The sequence below is a fragment of the Myripristis murdjan genome, chromosome 16 (genome assembly GCF_902150065.1).
Source record: "Myripristis murdjan chromosome 16, fMyrMur1.1, whole genome shotgun sequence".
Lineage (NCBI taxonomy): Eukaryota > Metazoa > Chordata > Actinopteri > Holocentriformes > Holocentridae > Myripristis > Myripristis murdjan.
The window spans coordinates 8,743,571-8,763,075 of NC_043995.1; the positions used below are offsets into that span (position 1 = coordinate 8,743,571).

Sequence of the window (19,505 nt, forward strand, 5' to 3'; positions counted from 1 at the left end):
AAATTAGAGATTATTGAAAAATGTATTCAATAACCTAAACAAAATAATTCTAGTATGCTCCACTCCACCTCCGGCATATCCAGCAGCAATGCATGCAGCTACTTTTCTGCATGTCAGTATGTGTGTGTTGTTGCTTATGAGTGTGCCCACACACAATAATATATGCTTGTGTGTTTCATGTCAGTCCTGTGGAGGCTTGCTGACAGCAGTATGTGTGTCCATACAATAATTATGCAGCACATATAGTACATAGCTTTCAAGTGGAAATCTATTGATATTGTCACTGTATACAGCAATTGTTTGGGGCTGTGTGCATGCTGTGCCTTTTGTGTGTATATGAATATTGCATCAGATGCTCATACCTGGTCTGCTTTCTGGTGGAAGCTGGCAGACATCTCAAGCAGTGTGCTGCGTTCATCCAGTGCCGCGGCAAAGGCCTTCCACTCCTGCTCCAGCTGGCCTGAGATCTGCTGGATCTGCTGGGAGGCGTAGTGGCCAGACTCCAGAAGCCGGTTCCCTACTGACATGATCCGGTTGATGTTCACATACACATTCTGTTACGGGGACAAGGACACAGAGACAAACAGTTAGAGATCCGAAGAACCTGGATTGTCATTTCAGCTAAAAATTCATATGCAGCCTGGTGCTTGTTTAAATCTAAGTAGCATAAAAAGTAAAAGATTTGATCAATATGCACACACACACACACACACACACACACACACACACACTCAAACAGAGAGACACATGGTAAGAGATTTATGAAAATACTGAACCTGGCTGACTGAGCACTGAGCTGCCAGAATCTAATAAGCCAGAGGCTGATATCTAGCTGCCAGGTTACATGATGCACCACTGACTCATATACACTGTTTCATACAATATTTGGGAGCATGCCCAGGTAAATTAACAGCCCGCAAGTAAAATATTCTTTTGGATTCGCTTTGGGTTACATGGTGTGTGAAGCTGGTGGTTCTCACCAGTGTTACGCTCACATGCCTGAGATTTAATACTGCTAAGTGTTAAGAGCATGTTTGTGGACTACAATGACCATAATTCATTGCAACTGCAGTGTGTCTGCCCTATCACAAACTGAACAGAACTAATGCCATTAGTTTATACTACACTGAGAGACTTAAGTGCCTGAATAAACATGACTGTGCTTGCTGAAGGAAACATCAATAAAAAGTCATCAATAATATCCCCCCACCCTTCTGATGTAAACCGACAAGCTGTGCGAAACACTGCGTCTGATCTTATATCTGGAAAATACAGTTGGTAGGCCAGGGCATCTCTGTCTCACCATAATGCATCATTTACAATAATGTTTTGTCAGACTTTTTACCTTTATCACAAAAAAATGCAGTTCCATTAGGATAGTACACTTGGCAACATTTCATTTTCAATAATATTTTAATTAATTGTTCATAATGTGCATATGTCCTGACAATTAGAACAGCTTTTAAATAAAGACAATGCAAACATGAGGGTTTGTGTGACAAAGTAACATTAAACCCTTCATTGTCTTGATGGAGAAGGGCTCATCTAACTTTGGGTCAATACACAGACTGTAGTATTGCAGACCACATTGGTGATCATAATGATCTCATAGACAATATGCACAATTACAAATTATAGCACTGTAGCCACATGTCCACTGAAAATCAGCTAGCAATATCTTGTCTAGGGTTATAAAAACACACATATGAGGCCGAGGGATTTTAGAGAACAATCAAAGCTCAAGTCCAACTCTACTTCTGTCCCTCCCCACACTGTTTCTCCCACTTTCCAATACACACAGACAGACACACACACACACACACAAACACACACACAGTGGTCATTCCACTTGGGAATGCACACCCCATCTGAGTAATAAAAACAAACCCATTTTCCTCTTAACCTTTCAGTCCACTCCAAGCTGTTTGGTGTAGATAGGCAGGGATCAGCAAACACTAATTAACGACTGTGTTAACAGCCTGTTATTATTCTATTCAATTACTGCTCCTGCAGCCTATTATGGCTCTTTGTTGGCTTGTTCCAATCACAACAGGAGGGAAAATGAACCAAACACCAGCTTCAGTGCTGAAACAGAGGAGGGCTCTCGTGAAGCGTGATTCTAGCAACCCACATTATTGGTTTCCATCAAAGGTAAAAGCCTACAGAGTGCACGTTTTGTTTACTTAACTTTTTATTTGAGCCCCAATATGTGAAGCAAAATATTTTTCAACTTTTCATTCTCTGAGAAGGGCTTCAAAATCGTTTTTGATGGTGTCTTTTCTGATGTTAGCATTTAAGAATTGCTTAGAAATAGCTTTATTATTGCTTGTAGGAGACATTATTGTGTACAACCCATCTGGGGATGTTAGCCATTGTCCTCAGTCCAGGAAAAACATGTTATTGGGACATCAACAGCACTGCATTGAGTCTGCTGCTGGCTGGAGGATAATAGAGACCATGGTGTTGTGTTTAGACGAATGGCTCACATGAGCAGTCAAGAGAGTCCAATTGCTCTGAAACGCACAGCAGTAGGGATGCTGTGATACACACACGCACAGCAGTCCATGCTTACACACAAATACACACACACAAATCTCTCCAGAAGCAGAACTAATGTAATACATTTTAGAGGGATACTACCCAATATCACAGGAAAACAAATCTAGATGCTATTATAGGTTAAAAACCATCAAACATAAAATGCTGTAATAGTACCAAAGGAGGTAATAACTGAATGTATGAAGGAATCAATAATTAAATAAACAAACCCAGGAATTTCACTAGCACTATAAAATATTTATTCTTACTTTTCATTTGGAACATATATGGCCTAATGAACATTTTCACACTTGAAGGCCCAGAGGCACAGACACATGTACCCATCCACCCAAAATCACACAAACACACACACACCCATTTAGCAGTAAAGCAGAAGCAAGGCTACCTAGTCAAAACCACCTGGCCTGAAGGGCTGTGTGCCATCTGTGGGACATTATGAATTAGGATAAACAGCAGAGGATGGACAACTCGATGGTGCAGCCTTAATCTAAAACTGATGGGGGAGGGCAGAGAATGAATGGGAGAGACGCAGACAGGAAGTGATCCTAATTTAAAACTGATGAGGGCATGGAGGCGAAGTGTGAGAGAGTGTATGTGGAGAGTGAGACCGAGTGAGAGAGAGTGAAGGTAACAGGATGAAACAGAGATAGGGAGAGGAGGAGGATGTTGTTAATGTAAAACTGATGAGGAAGTCAATCAGTCTAAAGAGAGGGAAGCAGATACTGAGAAAAGGCCTCAGTGGTATTCACTGTGTGATCAAATTACATCAGAACAACTCTCACAACATCACATCTTAACACGTTTCCTGTTGTGCAAAAAGGACAATGGGGAGATCCTCGCATTCGGAAAACAAGTGAGACCTCGCAGAGTGCTACACAACCTCGACACATGGGAGTGTTTGGATGAATAATGCAATATTGTTTTCCATTACCTGCACGGATGATGCCTTATGTACACTAGTTTTTATCTCATTTGTCGGCGCAGTCAATGTAAAATAAAGGCATGATGACTTTATGTCAAATCTTAGTTTGACAGGGTCTTAAAAGTAAAAATATGCAGGGTGACAGTATTAAATAGCAGAGACTAAGCAAAGGTAAAGGACAGACTGTTAAAAGTGAACAGTATCTTTTCACTGTATTATTAGAATATTAACGTGTCTGTATGTCTGATATCCCATTTGTTTCAAACAGGATACTTATTCTATGCAAACAAGCCAAACAGAGCTGCCTATCATGAATAATTAAAAAAAAAAAAAAAAAAAAAACTGGCTGTGTATGTTCTTTTTACAACAGATTAGAAATAATTAACTTCATCCAAATGATTAACTTTTGAAAATGAAGCATCCAGTTGTAGAAGTGTTGTAAAGTTTGACCACAGCCTCTCAGGGAGCACAGCATGACATAACTACTTTTCTTAAAGTCAAAGCCAATTTATTTTGTCCCGTGGCTGCACTGTGCAGTCTGAGTTTTGTTTCATGCCTGCACAAAGATGCAAAAAAGATTAATTTATTGTCTATTCTGTCCAGCGTTTCCTGATTTCTATTGGTCACATGGTTTCCTCAGTGGCTGATTTGATTTGAATATCTTTAACTAGGTCTTCTGCTGCACCATCTACCTGACATTTGCACATATGACACACACAAACCCAACTCAGTGGGACAAGAGGAAATCATCTCAGGAGCAAAGAGGAGATTACTTCCCTGCTGACAGACCACGGACAAACATGACAACTCCAAACATCACAGCTCCACCAAACACAGAAGATGAACCAGAAATGGTGCAACCAAGTATATTAGGTAAGCAAGCACATATGCAAATGCATGTTAAAATAGAAACACATGATTTTGACAACACATAAAACACTATATTATCTCTATAGTTTACCTCAAGAGTGCCGTAGCGTGTCTCGGGGTGCTGTGCAGTCTCATGCTTATTGGGCTGATCGTCCTGGGTGATTACTGTGAGTGTGATTTTATGTAAATATTCAATGGTGGTGAGACACTTAACGATGTGGCAGATAAGGCTTAAAGCTAAGATCTTGGAAAAAATACACCACTCCTGTAGTAAACAATACAAGCGAATCCTGTTTATTGTCCCTGACTTTGCCTTTTCTCCAGGCAAAGTCCGGCAAACTAAAGACCAAATCATGATTTTTTTTAACAGATAAAAGGGCTTCTCAGACCAACATAGAGCTGACTTGGGAAATAAACCTACAGCCGGAAAACACAACATGTGGAACAGGTGCGTTCTGACAGTACTTTCTCTGACACACAAAAAAGTAGCTTGCAGTGCACTTTCAGCCAAATACCCTTTTTCCTTTACAGGGACTGGAACACAGGAACTTTTTTGAGGACCTTGGGACTCTTAGCCCTCTTTCCACCAGAGGAACCAGTCCCTCTCATTACCCCAGAAATAGAGTTCCTCGGTCCCAAAACAGTCCCTGCACCAATGGGACTATACTCTCTGAGTCCCTGGGGATGGTCCAGGTGCAGTTTACATTACGCTACATAAATGTAGTTAGCTTTAGTCAGCTCTTGCCTTTCTAGCATCCCCAATTTCATTTTCAACCTGCATGCATCTCCTCTCCAAAACCAGATACAACATCACAGCGGCACAGTGGAAAATAACCACGAACATAAAGACCGCTTTGACATTTTCCATGTTTACTGTGTTGCTGTTGTCAGTTGCACACACAATAATTAGACACACACCTCCTTATTTGCATTAAGTTCACTGTTCTCACACGATACAAACACAACACAACTGAGGACAATTGCTTTGCCCACAGAGCAAGACCAGGAACCTTTTGGTGCAAAAGGGGTGAAAGAGAAAATGTAAAAATGAATCTACATTTTGGTCATTTTTTGCATAAATAATTTCATAAATAAAAATGACCTCAAGGAAAATGTTTTACTTCTAGGTCCCAACCATTAGAACATACTATCCAAATTACATTTTGGCAGAGGACACTATGGGCCCTATCTTGCGCCAGACTCCCTAAACCCGCTATTTGCGGATTTAGGATTTAGGAAGAGGCGTTCCCCCGTAAAAGTTGCTATCTTGTGCACCTCCCGCTATCCGCAAAACACCTGCGCTACCCGCTATATTATGAATAGGTGTGTTTTGGGCGTTACGCCAGTTAAACCAATCAGTGTGCCAGGTGCCATTGCCTTTAAGGGCAGGATGCGCTATCCTAAATCCTAAATCCTAAACCCGCGATGGAGAGAGGGAGGGAGATTTTCTCAGGGCTTCTACTGAGGCTAAAGCAAGGTGGCTTTATATACATATTATATATTATATTATAGGCGAGTTAATTCGGGAGGTGGAGCCACATGTGTCCAAGTGGACGCGTCACAAGGTTGTACTGATTGAGTAAAATCCCCGGGCCACACCACACACACACAAGAGGCAGAGGTGGAACTATGTGTAAACTAATTTATTGACAAGGTAGATTGGGCAAATAAAATATTAAAAATAAAAATATAGCACAGCTGCTGGCTTATGATAAAACAATAAAACGTGCTGGCGATAGTGTCCAATTAAAACAGTCTTTCCTCTAAACAGTCTATATGAGTAATATACTCAGTCCATTCCGGCGGCGTCCCGGTATCAGTCCGACCCTGTGCGTGGTGAGGCTCCGTCGGGGCGTGCACTGAAGCCGCCTGGGCGCGCTCTCCTAACAGCCCAAACTTTAGGGATAGCGGATAGCGGGTGGTCCTGACCACCCGCTATCCGCTATCCCTAAAGTGTGTGCGCAAGATAGCAACCTTAGGGATAGCGCATGAAACACGCCCACGACGCACCTCCAGGCGCAAATGATGCAGTCGGCATAACGGATAGCGGGTAGCGGGTGGCGCAAGATACCGTTTAGGGATAGCGGAGGTTCCTAAATCCGCAATTTGCGGGTAGCGGGTCGTGGCAGCGGATAGCGGGTGGCACAAGATAGGGCCCTATGTCCCAAAAGTTAGAACTGAAATCAAATTATTTTTAATTCTGTACATTTTTTTGTTTTGATTTAAGTGAGACAATTCATGTAAGGCATTAGTAAGATTTTTCAATTTTCACTGTTGGTTTGTATGGACAGAAATGTATCTCCATAATGATCTCCATGATAATTCCCATAAAGAAGGGTATGCCAGTTATTGTGTCAATATTTCTTTTTCTTTCTCCAGTTTATTTACTCAGTAAGCCACAGGAGGCTGTTTTTTGTGTGTCTGACTTTAGCCTTCACTGCGTGTTAGCCACTGTAATAATACTGTAACCATGGCCTCAGTTTGCTTCTTAACTGTAGTAAAGAAGAAAGGGGATGTTCATTTGTTGGGCATTTCAGAAATGCTTTGTAAAATATCTCAGCTAATCAGAACTGAAAACTACAATCAGGGTTACACATCCACTAGGTAAAAAACAAATGTATTAAGAACACATCTGTTAACAATTATTGCATAATTGCATGCTTGTATCCTTGTAGGTATTTGTGCTGTGCCACGAAGAGTTAAATTAAACTTTTGTTCCCTTCAGTATAGGAAATCAGGAAGGATGGTACCAATACAATGTGTATGCTGAATGACCAGATCACAATAAATTACACATTGCTATAGGTGAGAATGATAATCACTGCTTTCTGAGAGTGTGAGTGTGAGTGTGTGTATGTGTGTGAACGCACGTACGTGTGGGACTGTGCTGTGTGTCATACTGATAAAGAAAGGGGAGATAATGGCATAATGTTGATCATTATCATGGTTATTTGCCCTCATGTCAGGAAATGGAAGACTTTGCGATTACTCTGAGAAACTGGAAAACTGGAAGCTGCAGCACTCCTTTACTCTGCTTCTAGAGTAAAGGAGCCCGTTTTTAGGCTTGGCCTGACCGAAAATGGAAGCAATGCTGAAAGAACAGCTGTGAGATATTCATGCATCATATCCACATGTTATACTTTAGTAAACCTTTTAAGAGTGTGTTTTTTGGGTTATTTCATGCTCCTTGTAATTAGGTGTGCTGTGATGTTCATGCTTCCTATTAATTTCTGCTTTTGATCAACATTGAAGCACTAAAACTGTCTGCCACTGTCAACTGCGTCTTAACTGGATACCTGCATCTAACTTAAATAATGATCATTTTACAGTAGTTTATAATAAAAGAAGGGTTCCTGTGACACTGTAGCCTACCCAGGGTCTCTGCATAGTCTGTATAGTGACAAGTCTCCAGTAGTAAGCCCCAAAAGGTTTAACTATAGCTAACTGTATTCAAATGCCATAAAAAAGTACACAACATATCTGTGAATGAAATGAATAGACTGCAAAATAATTTGCTGAACATAGAAGATTCCTGTTGACTTTGATGGCCTTATGACGATTCCCCTAGCACAACCCTTAGGCCAAAATGTCCACAAATATCCACAACCACGAGCCCGGCTGAGGACAGCAGCATGAGAAGAAAGAGGCTGACATCCAGCCTGGTCAGTCACATGTCTAAAGGCTAAGAGTCTCTTTACGCTTAGAGTGTGGAACTGATAGACAGACAACACAATTCTTTGTGATTTTCAGAAATCATTTCTAAGAAAAAGGGGCATGTCATGTGCTTTTTTTTTAAGGGTTTTCAAGGCCCTTTGCTGCTGCTGTTCCAGTGAGGAGGATTAAGGTTGAGGATGTGTCTTAAAGGAATATCTCTCTTCTCCAGAGTGATAAAAATTGCAGCACTGTCATAAAAGAAATCCATCTAATGTCAATCTTAACATTACGCTCAGGTTACAGCCACTTGTACTCTCTTGAACTGTTCTTGTGTCTGAACTAAATTATGAAGCACTATTTGAATGTTAATTAAAAAATACCAGCAGTAGCAGAGTACTGATGGAGGACAGTCTGTGGCTCCACTGAGGGTTGAAATATTGTACTGTATATAAAGAGGGAAGCCTATTTATGTGTCTATGAATAGCAATCCGTTTACAAATGGTTTTGCTCTGCCGCACGTCAGTCTTGTACTATTTGTTGTAAATTAATAATTCTAAATAATAAATAATTTTCTTCGGAGCATCAGTTTACTTGTTGCTCATGTTTAGTGGCAGAAGTGCACAGTCCTGTGCGGACAACATTCATGCCATCTTCCTCAGGACTTCTCTCTTTGGTATCTGCATTGTGCATCATTTGCATAGGTGTGTAACAGATTGTTTGCCATTGCAACATATTAATATATCAGGGAAACAGTATATTAATGGTGCTGGGGGACAAAATAATTGTGGTGTCACTTATCTCTAAGACCCCAGCATTTAGCCACAACACAAGTGGCTCACCAGCGTTCCCACAAATCGAATCAACATGATATTTGGTGGATCCTTTACTCACAAAGTGCAGTTTTAAAGTCCCTATGAAATGACCTCACATCACTTTTACTTCCCGTAAAACAGAATATCTTAAGTAGTGACAACATCGTGAACTAGAGGGTGTACATGAAAATTTCAACCAGTAAAACCTCTCTCATCCACCTATCCCTTCATATACAGTTGTGTCCATAACAACAACATAGCTCCAGCTATTGCATTACAATTAGCATGACGCATTATCAGTTACATAACCACAAACCATCACGGTTTGATTTGCCTGTGGTTTTAACCTGAGCTTAAACTGAAGTATTCTATCTGGCTCTGAATACTGAAGCAATGTTGAGGGAGCAACAGCTTGATATCAAGGGAAACTGCCACACATAAGTGTGTTGTTTCATCTGATTTTCACAGGGTAAGCAATAAGGTGCGTTCTTTCACCGAAACAGGTAGAACACAGAAACATGGAGATATAGGCAGTGTCACAAGAACACAAATAAAAAAGCAGAAGCACATGTACACACTCACAAACACTCGCATGCACTCTTATTTTGCACTGACCCCACCCCTGACACACACACACACACACAACCACCATCATACATACTATCACACTCACCGACACGCACGCTCCTGCCGTTTTACCCCGATCAACATCCTCCATGTAAACACACCACGTCCATCACGCAAAAACACCGTCATGAGCCTGACAGTGTGTGTTTCCAGCCAGTCATGCAGGCAACAGGAAGGGGAAAGAGTGCATCCTGTGGAAGAATGGGTGGAGGGGGCGGTGGTCGCCCTCTGTGCACCCAACTGTGTGTATGTGTGTGTGTTTATACTGCATTGCCCTCCATCCTTTCTACTACTGTTGTCTCATGGGTTAGCAGCTCATCACAGTTCCCAGTGTTGACTCAATTGGCTTTGGGCGGTGGCTCAAACTGCCTCTGGGCCCGCTCAGGTTCAGGTCCCCCCTCTGGGCCACAGTCTCCCTAGCCTCCAACTTTTGCCACACTGGCATTAGTTACACTGGAATGGGAAAACATATGGTTGTGTAATGGTCAGAGAGCAGTGGAGCTTTTTTGTCATTTAAAATGTTGATCTAAATGAGAGAGAACAGTCTCTATGAGATTTAAAGCCAATTGCAGCCCAAAATTATTTATTTATTTATTTAAAATATTTAGATTTATTAGGTATAACCAGGCAAACTGTCAGACGGTTACAAGTAAAAGTTGCTGAATTTCCTGCTCTGCCTTGTTAAATGACATCTCTCTCTCTCTCTCTCTCTCTCTCTCTCTCTCTCTCTCTCTCTCTCTCTCTCTCTCTCTCTCTCTCTCTCTCTCTCTCTCTCTCTCTTTCTCTCTCGAGTGAACTTTGGGCACCTATCTCCAAATTATTTCTGTATCCTGCTGTGTCTTCTTCAAATAAGAAATTTCCACAACCTCATTGCAGCCACGATGTTTTCTCCCTCTTCTTTTCCCTCTTTTGACTCTTTTGATGGAGCTCTCATAAAAGATAAAGTAAAAAGCCATATAATTTAATACAGTGGAAAAAAAGGCTGGGCATTCATGCTGACAATACCATGGCAATGTTGTTGTCAGTGATCCACTGAGCGGTGATGGCCTAGTCATGCACAATAATGCCAGTGGGAATGAGGCGGGGGTAACCATTTGACCCACGGACCTGCCATAGTTCTGTCTTGTTATTTTTTGTTGCAGCTCTCAATTTTGAAAGGTTAATTACTGGCACAAGCAGTGAGCTGAATTACAAATTGTAAAAAGTCTGTTGTTGTTGTTACAAAGTTGTTACAAAGTCTTTGGGGCAGCAGGAGAGACCCATGGACAGACACAACCAAGAAGCAGTAGATTCAGTGAGAAAGTTCCTTATTCACTGTAAATTGCTCTGGATGGAAATACCAGCTAAGTGCCTCAATGAAAGAAGATGCAAACGAAACAGAAAAAGAAAAAGTACACACATACTCAAAGAGTGAAGAAACTCTGAAAACAAACACCAAACTGAACCCTCGCACAACCAAGACAGGTGCCACTTCCTGTGCGCTAACTGGCTGGACTGCTAGCTGCATAGCTGCCTCATTTTCTCGTGCCAGATCACGTGGGCATCAGTGATGATGGGAGGTGACAGGGCAGCACAGAATGAGGAGGAGAAGGGCCATGGAAGGAAGCACAGTGCAGCTCAGGTTTCAGGAGAGGATGCTCAAGGGAGAACAGACAAGAGCAAAGAACAGCTAGGCTAGACCAGTGACCAAAGGTCGGACTTGGGGTGAAACAGCAAACCTGGTATTTTTTAGGTTCAACTTGAAAGAGGCTGTAAACACACTTAACTTGAGAATACTGCATGCCTGAGTATATGATGACAAAATGTTGTGTCTGGGACTGCAAGCGAAAATTCTCCAAAGGCAAAGGCCTGGGATTCTTTCACTTTCCATCTGGTAAATCTGACATGTCAAAAACACTGGGACAGACCTTAGACTAATAGGTTGAAATAAAAAGAGGAGCCAGAAAAACCATGATGCCTGATCCATTTACCTGTTGGTCTGCTTCATTTTGGGAATAGGGGAGACGGGCAGCCAATGAACCATCACGGTGTTTGCTTCTGTTACATGATTAAGTGATGGAGGCAGCATTAAATCAACCTTACTTCATTTTACTGAATCAAGATACAACTCCCTCTTCCCCTCTCTCTACACCTGTGTATGGAGCAGCAAGCAGCTCCATACACGTAAATGTAGTTGCATTACTTAAAACATAAATATTGCCCTTACTTGCAATGCTGATTGATCAGCAGTTTATTGAAAAGCAATCTCAGTTCTCTGGCTCTCTAGTTGACAGTATGAAGAGGCTAGCTGGCTGGCACTGGCAAATAAACGGTGGGGCAATTTGCTGGATTGGTCTTATTTAGTATATTTTCTTGGTGTCTCATATCTATTGTTTTAAACATGGCCAATGTTTTTATTTCTTTCCATTCTCATGTGATATTGATGTTTCTCTATTTGTAATCCATGTTTTCCTTGTAAAGCAAAGAAACATTAATTGCAAACAGCAAAGACAACGGTAATTTGTTATGAAAAGTGATAAAGTTCATTATCATGATTATTATTAGCATTTTTGCTGCTATTACTCTTGTTATGAAGAAGAAGAAGAAGAAGGAGAGGAAGAAGAAACACTTTGTAACTTTGTTTTGAAAAGTGCTATCTATCTATCTATCTATCTATCTATCTATCTATCTGTGTCTATATATATATCTACAGTACAGGCCAAAAGTTTGGACACACCTTCTCATTCAATACGTTTTCTTTATTTTCATGACTATTTACATTGTAGATTCTAACAGAAGGAATCAAAACTATGAATGAACACATGTGGAGTTATGTACTTAACAAAAAAAGGTGAAATAACTGAAAACATGTTTTATATTCTAGTTTTTTCAAAATAGCCACCCTTTGCTCTGATTACTGCTTTGCACACTCTTGGCATTCTCTCGATGAGCTTCAAGAGGTAGACACCTGAAATGGTTTTCCAACAGTCTTGAAGGAGTTCCCAGAGGTGTTTAGCACTTGTTGGCCCCTTTGCCTTCACTCTGCGGTCCAGCTCACCCCAAACCATCTCGATTGGGTTCAGGTCCAGTGACTGTGGAGGCCAGGTCATCTGCTGCAGCACTCCATCACTCTCCTTCTTGGTCAAATAGCCCTTACACAGCCTGGAGGTGTGTTTGGGGTCACTGTCCTGTTGAAAAATAAATGATCGTCCAACTAAATGCAAACCGGATGGGATGGCATGTCGCTGCAGGATGCTGTGGTAGCCATGCTGGTTCAGTGTGCCTTCAATTTTTAATAAATCCCCAACAGTGTCACCAGCAAAACACCCCCACACCATCACACCTCCTCCTCCATGCTTCACAGTGGGAACCAGGCATGTGGAATCCATCCGTTCACCTTTTCTGCGTCTCACAAAGACACGGCGGTTGGAACCAAAGATCTCAAATTTGGACTCATCAGACCAAAGCACAGATTTCCACTGGTCTAATGTCCATTCCTTGTGTTTCTTGGCCCAAACAAATCTCTTCTGCTTGTTGCCTCTCCTTAGCAGTGGTTTCCTAGAAGCTATTTGACCATGAAGGCCTGATTGGCGCAGTCTCCTCTTAACAGTTGTTCTAGAGATGGGTCTGCTGCTAGAACTCTGCGTGGCATTTATCTGGTCTCTGATCTGAGGTGCTGTTAACTTGCGATTTCTGAGGCTGGTGACTCGGATGAACTTGTCCTCAGAAGCAGAGGTGACTCTTGGTCTTCCTTTTCTGGGTCGGTCCTCATGTGTGCCAGTTTCGTTGTAGCGCTTGATTGTTTTTGCGACTCCACTTGGGGACACATTTAAAGTTTTTGCAATTTTCCGGACTGACTGACATTCATTTCTTAAAGTAATGATGGCCACTCGTTTTTCTTTAGTTAGCTGATCGGTTCTTGCCATAATATGAATTTTAACAGTTGTCCAATAGGGCTGTCGGCTGTGTAGTAACCTGACTTCTGCACAACACAACTGATGGTCCCAACCCCATTGATAAAGCAAGAAATTCCACTAATTAACCCTGATAAGGCACACCTGTGAAGTGAAAACCATTTCAGGTGACTACCTCTTGAAGCTCATTGAGAGAATGCCAAGAGTGTGCAAAGCAGTAATCAGAGCAAAGGGTGGCTATTTTGAAGAAACTAGAATATAAAACATGTTTTCAGTTATTTCACCTTTTTTTGTTAAGTACATAACTCCACATGTGTTCATTCATAGTTTTGATTCCTTCAGTGAGCATCTACAATGTAAATAGTCATGAAAATAAAGAAAACGCATTGAATGAGAAGGTGTGTCCAAACTTTTGGCCTGTACTGTATATACCTACATATATAGACATAAACATGAACAAGAAGAGATAAAGCTACAAGCAGGGCAGCACAAAAGACTGCGGAAAAAGTGGTGAGGACTGTGTGAAGCATGGCAGTGTAGTCCAAGTTCCAGGTGATAAGACGTGCCAAGGTAAGGGGAAGTAGGACAGAGTGTGAACTGGCAGGTGGGAGAGAAAGCGACCAGCAGTGGGGCTTTTTCCCACTGCGCACCATCTTTCTGCAACAGTTTGGATCAGGAATACTGACTCTTTGAAAAGTGGGCTTAAAACAAACCAAGCTTTCTTTAACGTAAGACCTTGTCTAATTGGTAATCCAATAATGACCGACTGATACAAGGTTAGCACTTTTTGTATTTGTTAATTCTATTTGATACCTGTTTGAGGCATGCTCTGTAAAACTGATTTGACTAATAAGAGAGAGGGATTGCAGAGAAATAATACAAGTTCCCATTGTGAGGGGTCAGGCGGAAGACGCTGATGAAAACAGGTGGGGCACCAAGAGCACAAAAGATCAGACTGGAGGCTAAAGAAAGACAGGGATGGCTAATATAATTGCCACAGACACACTTGGGCTGCAGACAATTTTACTCCTCTACTGTAACATACAGGAAAACAGGGAACAGTGTGGTGCAGAGCAGCAGAGGGCAGTACACAGCTGTGGGAGGGGCAGGAGGGCAATATGGGTCAATTATGGGAACAGTGCTGTGACAAGGCTGGAAAGAGCAGGTTAGAGTTGGGTCAGAGTGGCAAAACAGCTGAGTAATATGAAAGACAACAGCAAGACAGACAATATCACCACAATGGGGAGCCTGTCAGTGAGGATGACTATTTGTGATATGGAAATGTGTGTGTGCACATCACATGTGTGCATGTTTGTGTGTACTGTGCATGTGTGGAAGTAAAAAAAAAGCCGGCGTCCTACCATGCAGTTCATAGCGAAGTGGTTGTGCTGGGTCTGAAGCTCCACGGCGTGTTGGTGGTTCCCTCCGATCTCTGTGTAGCTGGTCAGGAAAAGCCCCTTGTTGTGCATGATCCAGTCAAACATCTGAACAAAACAAAACATTGGATGGAAACTTCACCACTAGAACAGTCACACACACACAGCCCAGATTCAGCAACATGTTAACATCCAGTAAAAAGTGCACCTCAGATAATGGTTCTTTCCAAAATGTGAAAAAAGTCTCCTTTGCTGGAAGTATGGTTGTTTCAATTTCAGGTCTCATTTGTTGCCAGCTCTAGACATATAACAGTAGCTTGGAGTACAATAACTTGGATAGCTTACACACACGGCAATAGTGAGAATACAAGGGGGTGTATGTGTTGTTGTAATTAACTGAGACCTCTCACTCATCTCTGTGCTGAAGTCTAGGGGCAAGTCATCTTCCAGTTCCTATCTAATGAGTGGGAAGCTCAACAAAAGGATGTAGCTTATTATATGTTTTCGTAGTGTCAACTGACTCCCAGTCTCTTACTCTAAAAGTATTTGATGTATATGTGTGATTATAGCCCTGTCTGACTGAAAACAATACAATGTGTTTATTTTTCCTTAAAAAATATCTAAATCTTCCATGTAAACTCAACATCATTGATAATTCAGCATCAGTACAGAAAAGTAGTATGTTCAACGGAAAACAGCGGAAATATGAAGAGTAATCAAATCAAATGTGTTCTGCAGCAGAGAACTAAATATTTTGCAAAAAAAAAAACCTCTTCTTGTTGTACAATTAAAATATTCACTGTTGCTTATCATATGCACATCATTGTACAAAAAAGGGTTAAAATATCTGTGGAATATTGTACATCAGAATAATAATATAATGCTCTGTCAACAGAGGCAAGTAGTAACAGTGTGCCAGTAAATCTGTTAAGCCCTCACATAGGTACATAGCCTGATCTGGCCTGCATGAGGATGAAAGGTGATTTGAGGACTTAAAAAAAAAACAAAAAAAACAACTGTTTTAGGCTGGCATGCATGCATGGAAGAGAATCAAACTCTAACCTTCTCAGCATCCTGTTCAAACAGGCGCAGCTGGAAGCACTGGTCTAGCTTCAGCTTCCTCATGTGCCACAGCTGCTGCAGGTGCTGGCGCGTCCCGTGCAGCTTATCCAACAGCCCTGTTACTTTGGCCACCAGGTTATGTGCATCAGCATGTGCGTGGAGCCCGTGATGGTGGTCGTTGGAATCGCCAGTGGCTCCACCGGTTCGATTACCATACCCCCCCTCTCCACTACCACCACCTCCCCCAGTCTGTGACTGTAGTCTTTGTAGCAGCCTTCGTCCCTGGGTGTCCAGCTCCTCCACTGATGCTTTGGTGGCCCTTTTCTTCAGCGCGGCGTGTTCCTCCATGAGTCGTCGGGCCCCTTCCAGGTCCCGTGGGAGGTCACGCTGAGACAAGGTCTCCTGCAGCTCCTCGAGGCGCGCCAGGGCCCGGGCCGCATCTCCAGCAAACGTCTCATAGGAGAGCCGAACCTGAGATGAATGTTAGGAGTGACTTGCATTTTGCAAAGTGTAAATTTGCCTGAATGAGGAACTGATGAAAGACAAGAACTGATAAAAAATATTTTCCTGCTCAGGTCAGTGCTGCCTTCTTAATCAAAACATAGGGCCACACCTAAAATCAAAGTTGTTTTAATTGCTTAAAATTTTACATGTTAAAAAGATCAATAGAGAAATCCTTCCTCTAACAGATTTGTTGCCTACTCTCCAGCCTCTGAGCCAACAGCAGAAGATCAATCAAAAACAGAAGGCTGGCAAACCTCAATCCAGTCATCATGGTTGTACTCCAAGCTGCCTTCGAAGTCAGCTGTCAGCTGGGAGGGGTCGACTACCTTGGACAGGCCCTCTAAGGAGACCATCACCGTCTGGTTGGGGGTGGAGGAAAGAGAGAGTAAGAGAGGATGGGAACGGGAGAAAAAGAGGGAGAAAGAGAAGAGAAGAGAACAGAAGAGAAGAGAAGAGAAGTGAAGAGAACAGAACAGAACAGAAGAAAAGCACCACTGCCATACTCATCATTGTCATCATCATGGTCTGCACCATATTATAAAACAATCAAATCCGAAACTGTCAAAAATTTTCCTAGAAAGCCCACTGTGAAACCTAGCTTATGAAAGGAATTTGCAGAGCCAGTAGTTGCACATGTTAACTACATGTTGCTAGGTAGGGGTGGGCAAAAAAAACAAAAAAACAGAAATTTCATGCAGTATTTGTGTTATCATTAATAAGACAGAATGGATAATAACTCCAGCGCAACTGAAAACAGAAACTATTGCAGCTCACTTCAGCACAGGACACACTTTAAAAAAGACAGAATAAATAGTGATTTTTCTTAATCAGGTTAAAGAAGATGAACCATGTACTAATGACAAAACATTCATTAGCATTCACAATTATTCCATAATAGGCTTCACGTGCATGAAAAATGCCTGCAGCTTTTCAAAGAAGAAAATCAATTTGCACTTGGTAGAGTTTTAAATGAACAGAGAGCTGATCCTTGCCATTGTGAGATGAAAGACTTCACATTGTCCTGCATCCTTGACTCTACAATAGCTGATGTACACTTTAGCTCTTTTTTAACAGAGCAAAGGAGCTAAGAATACACTCACATTTCCTGCAGCCGCCTGGGGAGCAGTTGCAGTCAGAGGGTGTGAACCTACACACACACACACACACTCATACCAGTGGGCTGCTCAATAAAACAATCGTTTTGTGTGGTTGGCTACTGAGCAGGTCCAGCGCAGCAGTCAGGGCGTTTCAGTGGCTGTTGCTGAGAGAGGAGAGAGCACATCTTGTTCACCTCCCCCAGCTGATCTCAAGGATCCAATTGTGCGAACTCTCCGATCGTGATCACTTCCCACTCGCGTACATGTGTTTTACAACATGAAAACCCAAGCGGCTTGTCCGAACCCAACTCGCCACTGTTGGGATGAAACACTGACATGTCCTATATATCCTGTTTCCATAGTAACTGGGTCAGGACTAAATATACCAGCACCACATGCCCACACGGGACAGAGCAGCTCCACTGTCACCAAGCAGCAGTCCAATTAGAGCTGATAAATTAGGACTGATGGCTAAGCTAAACTAAATAAAACTCCAGTCATTTAAAAGCAAATTGCCCATTTTGTAGTGTACCAATATAATGAGCACTCCAATTACCACTAATATCCCCGACTCTTGCTAGAAAGTGTAAAACCAACCAGAACAACTATATTCTCAAAAGAGATTAGAATGAAAATGGATCATGTGCAACGTCCACAACAATACCCGAGCTAGAAAAGGTAAGAGGATTATGTTTTGCTGTTTGAGGCAGAAAGATTATGTAAAATGACCCCCCACCTCGAATTCGAACTTGGAGCTGCCGAAGTTGGTCCTCTGCTTTTGCCAGAAGTTGTCTGGTTTGATGATGAGAGCAACGTGGATGCAAGAAGGGAAAGACTCCTGCAGGATCTTCAGCAGAGGCTTGATGCTGTCCCACTTAGAACCACGCATGTCCACAATGACTGTGAAGCCATGTCTGGCCACCTCCTCGCTGGAGAGGAAAAATATGGAACAAGAACAAAGAGGTCAATTAACAAGAAAAAAGAGCAAATGATGGAATGTTATCAAATTGAAAAACAGTGCAATTCATCAGTTTAACACCAAAACGATGCTTCTGAAATAAGGAGGTGATTTTAACTTTTTTTTTTTTTTTGGGAACAGTTCACTGTTTGAGGGCAAACATTGTCTAGTGAATTTCCATCTACTTTCCAAATGGAAAGTGACAACAAACACAGAGAAGCATGATGTATAATCAAATGAAAATATGAAATGATAAATTCTACCCGAAAAACTGGAAAAAAGCAAAACAAAAACACTCCAGCCTACTGAATTAGATCATTATCATCATCTATGTAGCAGAAACAGGGATACTATAAACTAACAAAGCAACAAAAGGCCCCTTGTAAAAAAGCCAATTCTATAAAGAGTCGGCATAATAATCTGTACGGACGCCAAAATGAACAACACATTCAAATCAAAATATGCCATGCAAATCTCCTCTGCTGTGCATCTGGGGAGAAAAAAAAAATAGTTAAAACATTCGAGCGTTGAAATTTCCATCGCTGCTTACCAGGAGCCATGGTGCTGTATAAGTCCATAAAAGGTTGTTTCTCAGTGTTAAAGGCTTTAATCTGAACGTGTCTAGCTAGGAGACAGAAACAGACACAGGCCCTCCTGCACTAACTCACTCTGATCTCACTCTCTGAAAACAGACCGGCAGCCAAATGGCTAGAGAAAAACAGAGCGGAGGGAGGGCTGGAGGGAGGGAGGGAGGAGGGGGTTATAAAGAGACAGAGAGAGCGTGTAGGTCGGAGTAAAAGTAGAGAAAATGAGGGGGCAGCGAGGGGGAATAAATACAGAGAGAAGACAAGCTGAAGAGAGGAAGGCTGGCCTCCTTGCAAGTCCGCACCACTGACACTTTGTTTCTCCTCAGCCAAAAGACGGGACAGCTGGTCACCCCTAAGAGATCCCTTATCCTCTCTGGTCTCTCTCTCTGACAACGCCTTACGAGCTGGTTTACACAAACTACAAGTCCTTCTTTACTGCAGTCTCTGTCACTGCCAGGCACCCGAACACTGCCAAAGTAAAGCACACAACTCAACACTATACTGAACAAAAAAATACATTTTGGTTGCAAAAATGTCTTAATATGGTTCTAAATATGTCACAAAACATACAATACATGGCTAAA

General features: G+C 42.0%; 1 protein-coding gene across 1 annotated transcript in view; it reads right to left on the bottom strand.

Moving 5' to 3' along the window:
* triob (trio Rho guanine nucleotide exchange factor b) overlaps positions 1-19,505 on the bottom strand; it is a 145,850-nt gene that overhangs the window by 66,664 nt on the left and 59,681 nt on the right. Inside the window, exons 5-9 of the mRNA XM_030071844.1 lie at positions 18,113-18,305; positions 16,534-16,638; positions 15,776-16,246; positions 14,699-14,821; positions 363-554 (exon numbers count right to left, since the gene is read on the bottom strand). Of these exons, the coding sequence (XP_029927704.1) occupies positions 363-554; positions 14,699-14,821; positions 15,776-16,246; positions 16,534-16,638; positions 18,113-18,305 (1,084 nt within the window). The remainder of the gene's footprint in view (positions 1-362; positions 555-14,698; positions 14,822-15,775; positions 16,247-16,533; positions 16,639-18,112; positions 18,306-19,505) is intronic.